Source organism: Triturus cristatus, chromosome 12 (assembly GCF_964204655.1).
Source record: "Triturus cristatus chromosome 12, aTriCri1.1, whole genome shotgun sequence".
Classification (NCBI taxonomy): Eukaryota; Metazoa; Chordata; class Amphibia; order Caudata; family Salamandridae; genus Triturus; species Triturus cristatus.
In genome coordinates, this window is record NC_140595.1 from 455,561,613 (window position 1) to 455,570,672 (window position 9,060).

At 43.4% G+C, this 9,060-nt stretch overlaps 1 protein-coding gene across 1 annotated transcript in view; it reads left to right on the forward strand.

Moving 5' to 3' along the window:
• LOC146776092 (histamine H3 receptor-like) overlaps positions 1 to 7,862 on the forward strand; it is a 41,674-nt gene extending 33,812 nt beyond the window's left edge. Inside the window, exon 3 of the mRNA XM_085637476.1 lies at positions 6,708 to 7,862. Within this exon, the coding sequence (XP_085493602.1) occupies positions 6,708 to 7,598 (891 nt within the window). The 3' untranslated portion in view covers positions 7,599 to 7,862. The remainder of the gene's footprint in view (positions 1 to 6,707) is intronic.
• The last annotated feature ends 1,198 nt before the right edge of the window (positions 7,863 to 9,060 follow it).

The window sequence follows — 9,060 nt, forward strand, 5'->3', positions numbered from 1 at the left end:
AGGTCACAATTGAACCAGAGTTGGTTTGATTTGTTGGGATTCTTTTTAGCTATGTAGAAGAAACAGTGTCCATGATTTTGTACTTGGACTATATATAATGCTCAGTCAGGTCAAGAGCGTTATTCATAGAGGCGGACGGCAGCAGAATGTGGTTACTAGGGCCGAAATAGTGAGTTTGTTAATGTTGCGGGTACCTCAGACCCGGTGTTTGGCTTTCATAAACTTACCCCTAGAGACGGTAGTCCTTACTGAGATAAGGAAGGTGATGCAGTGGTGGTCATTCCATTCACATAGTAGGATGGATTCGATATGTATCATGTTCTCTTTTGCAATGATACATCAAGTGTGGCCCATTCATTATAGGTTAGGCTATTGCATGCTTGGATAAGGTTAAGCTCCTAGAGGAAGGATTTGAAACTGTTCAAGAGGTGGTCATTGGAATTGTTCCAATGAATGTTAAAGTCACCGAGAAAAATCTGGTTGTTGTGTTCATCATTGTTGGAGGAGATAATCTCCATAATCTGTTCGATGAACGTGTGGTTATCTCCTGGCAGGTGGTAAAACGTGTAAAGAGAACAGCTTGAGATGTCATTGGTGGTGATGCTAACCATAAGGTATTCCCAGGAAGGCAGTAAGAGAGTGTGTGAGAGTTTGAGAGGAAGTGTGGACCTGTATATACAGGCTAAGGCGCCCTCAGAATGGCCTAAATGGTCTAGTCTGATGATGTCATGACTGGGGAGACTAATATGTCATGGATTGAGGTAGAAGATTTCTTCAACCAAGTTTCAGTGAGCACAAGGATGTCCAGGTCAAGGTTAAGAATGAGATTGGCTATGTCCGCTGCGTGTTTCACAGTTGAGCGGCAATTAACTAACATGCATTTTAGGAATGTTTTGAGTGTGGTCATGGGGATATGTGAGATGGGAATTGGTAGTGGGAGTGGTGATTAGGAATTAGAGAGTTGTTAATCTGGGGGCGAGTCATGGGTTAGTACCAGTTATGTTCAAGATTGGAGGTGATATTGACTGGTTTGAGGATGTTAGCCTTGATCAAATCTAATTCAGAAATTATAGTGTTAAGTATAAAGTCTGTGAAGCGACTTCTGGGAGAATCAAGGAAGGGGGAAGCTATATAGTGTAGAGAGCTAGCCAAATCAAGGCAGTTTGTGGAGCCAGCGTCGGTAGAGTTTACCAGAGGGGACTTAGTAAAGGTTGGTTGAGAGGAGGCAGTGGGTGTATTAATCTTATTGATGGGAATGTAAGTGTCTGTAACTATAGAAGAGTGTGAGATGGGGATGTTGGAGTGGTGTTGGTGAGAGGGAGTGTTAACATTGACTCTAGGGTAGGGCAGGTGATGGACTGCAGAAGTGCCCAAAAAAGGGAGTGATCGCCAATAGGGACAGGTGAGGGAAGAGGTAAAGGGATGAGAGAAACAGAGTTGTTGGAAGGGGAGGAGACAAAGGGGAGGTGCGAGGGGGCATGAGGGGAGGAGGTCATGTCTAGTTTGTCCTTGAGGTAGGAAAAGAGACCGATAAAGAGTTCAAGATTGTGTTCTGAGGATTGAATGATCACGGTGCCGTTGTTGTAGATGGAGATGGTGGCATCTGCATTGTATATTGTGGAGGGTGCAATAGTAAGTTTGTTCCCATGTGGAAGTTATTGGTTAATGGAGGTGTTGAGTGAGGAACATGGGAAATTCCTCCATTTAGCACGTCGATTTGGTCATTTAGTAGGGAACTCTTTTTTGACAGAAGTAGGGGTCAGTAATGAGGGTTCCTTGTTAAGGTTGAGGATTCTGTGTTTGAGAGTTCTCATGGCATTTTTAGTTAGATTGGGAGGGTAGTTTATAAGGAACAAGTTATTTCATGTTGGGGATAATAGGGCATCTATCTTTCTGGTGAGGGTGGTATCCATTCTAGATGATGTGAGAGTTGGGGGTGAGGGGAAAAGCTAGGCCTCTTAAGAAATGAAGCCCCTTGGTGCAGTAGTGTACACAAATGCCTAAAAAGGTAGGTTAGATTATTTCCAGTGTCTGAATTATCAGGGCATATTATAAGGCATTAAGGTCACTTTCCTATCTAGAACCAACAGGTGTCACAGAGCAATAGACCTGTATCTAGTTTAGGTGCATTGGTCAGGGAGCCGAGTGGGCAGAATATACAATATGTGGTAAATTATGTACAGTGAAATATAGAGCAGATAGCAGATGAGTCAGCTCAACATGGCACGTCAGTGGCAAATACAGGGGATGAGAGTCATAGACGCATGGGTGTCAAGCAGAAGCAGGTCAAACAAAGGGCATGGTTTAGGGAGGTTGAGTGGACGAGTATAAAATGTATGGTATACTAGGGGTAAGAGTCGTACTGGCATGGTTGTCAAACAGAACCCAGTTAAACAAAGGGCATGGGTTAGGGGAGTTGAGTGGATGGAGTGTCCGGGATCGGCACTAAGCTGAAGGATACAGACTGAGGGCAGTATGTTGATAGCTATGACACTTGCATGCTCCAAGAAATGTGGAGCATGAGTCCGGCTATTAGGAATGGGTATACTTCATTTTGTATCAACTCAACTAAGTCATCCAAGGGAAGACCCTCAGGGGGCGTAGTGATTTGGGTTCGGACGGAATTGCAATCCCTCAATAAGGTTTTGCCAATCAAATCCCAGGATGTGTTGGCAATCAGTGTAGATTTTCATGCTGGTAATTTCCTGATATTGTTCAATGTGTACAACCGGGTGGAAGCGTGGAATTAGGAAACCAGAGCTATAAGTATACTTGAGGATTTTCTCTCAGTGTACAGTAGCACAGGGAAAGTAATATTAGCTGGTGATTTAACCTCTACCTTCGAACCATTCATGGGCACCCATTTGAATCTTTTAGCTGATCAGGATGCAAAATGAAGAATCCATTCCCTTGATCTTCCCAAAGTGAAATGGTCCTGAGGGTAGCACAACTATATGCTGTATCCCTAAAATGTAATCTCAGAGCAGTAAATGGGAGAACCTTGTCTGATGTTGAGGGAAAACGCACATTTAATAGACCAGGCCACCCAGTTGGATTGACTATTTTCTGACCATAATGTTCTTAGCCTGTCGCTCCTGAGCTCCCTAGTAAATAGCCTCAAATTCCAAGGTAGTATCCAAGTTGGATATGTAGCTCTTACCAATAATGGGAAAGCCATTAGGTGGGGATGGGTCAAGAAGCATCTGCAGGCCCATCTGGATGCCCTGGGGAGGGTGGCAAGTACATTCAAGGAACAGTTGGAGAGTTTAGACAGTCTATACCCGAATGCAAGATGGTGGGTCCTGGGGAATAATAATGTAGGCCTCTGACAAGATTAGAGATTTTTTAGTCTAGGATAAGAAGTGTGCCACTAAGAAACAAAGAGAGGCCCTATTGTATACCAACGCCTGTAGGGCGGCTATGAAGGGGCTTCTATCTGCAGTTAAATCTAAGAACAGGCAACAATTATTGCTCCACAGGGCTGAATATGGAAGACAATTGGCAAAGGCCAAAAGGGAATGGGAGGAATCATTTTGGGAAGAGCTGTCCTTAGCAATGAGCAGTAGAGATAACAGAACCTTCTGGAATACTCTGGCACTTAGAGAAAATCACTTCAGGGTGGAAGTGGAATACTTTGTACAGCCCCAGGACTGGGTATCCAAGTTCACTAATCTGTTCACCTGTAATAAAGACTCACCAAGGGACGATATTGAGTATTTATTGGAGGACAAAGTAAAGGACCATGCCAATTGGAATTTGAGATCGGGGAATCTGTGGAGGCAATTAAGTCCGGCCTTCCAGCTAAAGCTCAAGGCCCCAATCATAGTCTATCTGAGTGTCAAGCGGGATTCAGATGTGGTATCAGACCAGTGGACAAGGTATTTTGATTTAAGTGCATTTTCTGGAAAGTCGTAGCAATCAATATGGGACACATCTTTGTTGCCTTTGTGGAGCTACGTGTGGCCTTTGATTTAGTCCCAGGAGCGACCTTCTGGACAAGATGGGTATCTTGTCTTACTTATTGACTATTCTTATCCGATTGCATGAGGATAATACTGCAAGGGTCAGGAGGGATGACCAGGGGCAACTGACAAATCCCATGAGGATTTTGCGAGTGGTCAGAGAGGGATGTGTTTGGCCCCACCCTGTTCTCATTATATATTAATAATGTAGTGGCCCGGCTGGATAGGGAAGGATGCGATTTCCCTAACGTGGCAGGTAGGAGACCTGCCCTATTGTTTGCGACAATATCTTGCTCCTGAATAACTTTAATAAGTTTTGTCAGGAGCATGGACATGAGCTTAAAAGTACCAAGATGTAATTTATGATTTTTAATTCTGCAAAAGGTAAAAAGATCAAATGTAAGTTACACACTGGTAGTGACCCTATAGAAGAGGTCTCTAGTTTTGACTATTTGGGACTAAGACTAACCCCTATAATGGATAAGTCTTTGCAAGTCCAAAAGTCACATGTGTCCCTACTACACTACACATCGAGTAGGGCTGACTTTAGAGCTGCTGGCGCCATGTGTGCCAATCATTGGAGCCTCTCCCCCCTACCCCCATGACCGCCTCTTCGAATTCCCTCATGACCACTGGACAAAAGAGCCCCTCATCTCTCCATAGACCCTCCCTCATACACATTCCATTTGTTTCAAAGCACTGGTAAAGTCTGGCCTTACTAATAAGAAGGTATATTTAATCAAACAAACCCTTTTCAGCTACATTAGGAATAGATAATGAAAGACTGGGGGAAAAAAACAGAACGTCCTATCCTATTTTATGCAGTTTGCATGCAGCTCTTTAATGACAGTTTGTAACAGTCACTGTTCTATATTAGGGTTGCATCCAATGAACTGCTGTAACAAAAGGATTTCTGTGACAAAAGCAGTGATCCAGGCAGCTATCCACATAAAATAGAGATCTATGATCTGCACTGTACGTGTTCTTTGCAGCAGGCATATTATCCCTCTGTGCTACTTTATGGCGAGTGAAAACTGGCACTGAACAAAACTCTGATCTCTCTCTCTAGCAGGAACACTAATCACAAGATTTATCTTGGCATTTTAAATTCGGCTTGAAAACTGAACGTACAAGGAACTCTGCTGCAGGTGCTTTTAAATTGGACGTTATTGCTAAATACAGTGCCCCCACCCTCAAGGTCAGCGCCCCCTCCCCAGGTCAGCGCCCACTGCGACCACACCAGTTGCACTGCCCTAAATCCGGCCCTGACAACAAGTCTCCTGAAGACGTTTAAGGAAACCTATTCAAAGAGAGCTGGCACGCCGACTGAAGCTTATAATGTGAAGGCATTGGGAGCTATTCTATATGGTTCAGAGATTTAGGGACACATGAACTGCAGTATACTTACACTTCCTAAGAGCTTGCCTATGATCCTGAAGCTTGATATGGTGATAAAGAAAATCTAATCGAAAGCAGAATATAGACTTTTGCTCTATTGGCATAGGTGATGGACTTACCCTGCACTAGGAGCCTACCGCAAAGTGCTATGCAATGTGGGTCCTGTGCTCTCCATGCCACTGGAGTCCAGCTAGCCCGGTTGATGAGGGGTGACACCCCAAAACCGCCCCCATGATGCTTGTTTCTGGTCCAGGGAGGACCTGGCCTGGCAGTTCGGGCTGGCTGTTCCCATGGGGAGTAGGGTCAAGACTGATTTGCATATGGCTGGGTTCAAATAGGAATGGCATGGGGAGCAAAAAAACAATTGATTTAGGCCCAGATCTCTGCACTGGGGTGAATGTTTGACATTGTTAAACATTCTGTCCATCAATGGTTCTTTTTGTAATTGTCACGCCAAGTGGGACGGGGATGCCCAGCCATAGGTCCTGTGCTCTCCAAGCCACTGGAGTCGAGCTAGCCTGGCTGATGAGGGGTGATACACCGAAACCAGTCACAGGATGCTCTTTTCCGGTCCAGGGAGGATTTGGCTTTGCAGTTCGGGATGGACTGTTCCCATGGGGAGCAGGGTCAAGACTGATTTGCATATGGCTGGGTGCACATTGAAATGGTACGGGGAGCAAAAAAATGATGGATTTAGGCCCAGATCTCTGTACTGGGGTGAATGTCTGACATTGTTGAACATTCTGTCCATCAATTGTTCTTTTTGCAAAAGGTCTGTTAAACATGGGCCATTTGAGGTCCATAAGTAAACATGCAGCCTACTGTACCTTGCTTAGGTCCTCTTGTTTAGTGGGAGTATATGTTTGTGACTATCTGGCCCTTCTCCATGCCTTAGTAGATTCTGTTGACATGTATTGTTTTTATGTATGTATAACCATGCTGGTTTCACCCTGTCTTCTGTGCCTTTCTTCACCAGTTTATGACAGTTGTTTTGTCCAAAAGAATTAGGAGTCTATTAGACTGTGTTGTATATGATCAATTAGCTCGCATTGTATATTTTCTATCCTTGTTGTCTGATTTGTACAGCTCTTATGTAAAATCAACTATTGATTTTATTGTGTTTTTTGTACTTTTAGGATCCTGCTGATTGATAATAAAGCTTTTATGATGATGTTATGTGGTGCATTACTGTACAATAGTCACAGTCTTTCATATGACAGCTCTTTCTCAAAGACACATTGTCAAATTAGTTTTCTTTATTTTTCTACTGGTACAAATGTATACAGAACCTAGCTCATGAATATTAAAGTTTTACTCTAGATCTCATATCTCCTTTTTCTTTTGTAGGTGACTTACAGAGCACAAAAAGGAATGACGGGGAATGCAGTGCTTAAGATGATCTTCGTTTGGGTGGCAGCTTTTCTCCTGTATGGACCAGCAATCATCACCTGGGAATACATTGCTAGGAAAAGCATTTTGCCGGAAGGAGAATGCTACGTGGAATTCTACTACAACTGGTATTTCCTCATGATAGCATCCACCATTGAGTTCTTCACTCCTTTCATCAGTGTTACGTACTTTAACTTAAGCATTTATATCAACATAAAGAAGCGCACCATGATGCGGAATGAAGATCCATCCCCGGGCCAGGAGGACTGTGAAATGAGCTTCCGGGGAAAGAAAAGAGAGCACCTTATATTTTTTGTGAAGCCTGTTCAACGGAACCAGGTGGATCAGAAAAAACGGGCAAGTAGCCTATCACCCGCTCGACCATCAGAAGCAGGGCCAAGCGCGAACAAACTTGACAGCCAGTCACTGGACTTCAATATAAATCATGATTTGCCACCCCTGCATGTGGACGGCCAACTGAAGCAACAACAAGCCTGCTTGTACAAAACAGTGGAGAATGTCTGCAGCAGCACAAGGGTGGATATGGCAAGCACCATCGCCAACCGTTTCAGGCTCTCCAGAGACAAGAGGGTGGCCAAGTCATTGGCCATTATTGTTTGTGTGTTTGCCCTGTGCTGGGCGCCCTATACGCTCCTGATGATCATCAGGGCAGCATGTCATGGGCGGTGTGTCCAGCACTATCTCTACGAGATCTCCTTCTGGCTACTGTGGTTGAATTCAGCAATAAATCCAATTCTCTACCCTCTGTGCCACATGAGTTTCAGGAAAGCTTTCATGAAGCTGCTTTGTCCAGGAAAGGTGAAAATCCACCCCAATCTTTTTACATGATAGTAGTGAGGATTTAGATTGAAAGAGCTAGGGGCTGAAAAAGGACCACCAACTTTGACTGCTTACCAAGCTGATTTGGCTTGCTTGTTTTGAAGCAGCAGTACAATTCCTGCTTTGGCCCTTGAAAACTGCAGGATTAATTAACATCTTGACTCTTGGGTCCTTTCAGTGTTATTTTACCTAAGGTAATTGACGTAAAGTTTTCTCTTTTAAATAAGGACTAATGATTCAGTGGCCTCATCCATGCATTGATAAAATCACAAGAAGGTGTGTGCCACTGAGGACAAAAAACATCCAGTTTCACTGTAGACTCAATCACTGCTCCTCTGTGCTGGTAAGTCAGAGGAACAATATTTTAGCTCTTTGGAATACAAACTCTATATTAATAGTATTGAACATTTATATAAGGTCAACCAGAAATAGACAATTCTTTCCTTATCCTCCAGCTCATGTGACCTCACAAACACACGCATACACGTTGACTTCATCAGCACACTCCTGCTGCATACCCACACACTTGACAACTTGCTTGCCCTGCCAGGAATCGAACCCCTGACTTGCCGGTTATAAACTGATCTCACCTGTGGGCGATCACCACCTTAACGAATGTTCCTCTTTTTTAGGAGTAGTACTGATGCAGTTTTGGTTCACCGGGAAGATTTCCTTGCCTTCAGAGTCTAGCGCAAGTTCCAAGGATCGATCTCTTTGACAACCCATCTCTAAACTTGCAATCTTGGATGGGATAAACTATAAAAGGGTGAAAAGCACGAACATGAGGTGGAAACTATCACACTCCATATCGGGAGAGCAGTGGAAGCCATTTTGCTGTACCCAACTCCTGCCTTCCTCAAGCCCTTATTTTCACTGTTTTACAAAAGGCAGTTGTGGATTAGCTATAGACATTATAACACTACAGCAAGGAAAAATATATTTTCACTTAAATGAGTGCCTCAAACAACATAATCACAACATTGTATCCCTGAAATAAAGAATAATGAATAGCACTTGATGAGTAGTGCTTACTCGGAGAGATAGAGTCAACTAGAACTTCAACTAACCCATCTTTTATTTTAAAAACAATACACTTGTTTTATTTGTCAATTGTCTTTACTGTGATGTGATCCAAATCTACTGAAATTATTCATTATAACCACTTAAAGACTCAACTAAATATTCACACTATAAGTGAGGTAATGAATTCCATCTCTGCTTTGGTTGCGTTTTTGGACCAAGGAGGCTTCATGTGTGCTGATATTGTATTTGTCCACGGCGAGGAGTCTATTTTATATTGTTTGTGTATTGCTCTCCCTGGTTTAGCAGCTCTCCTGCCACTATGCAGACTTTGGCAGTGCGGTAAGAACGGCTTGGTTATGCAGGCTTTGTAGTAGTGGTCACATTCATCTTCATACTCTTTCCTCAGTGGTCAATTATAATCAAGACCTGCCTGATTATTACCAAAAAT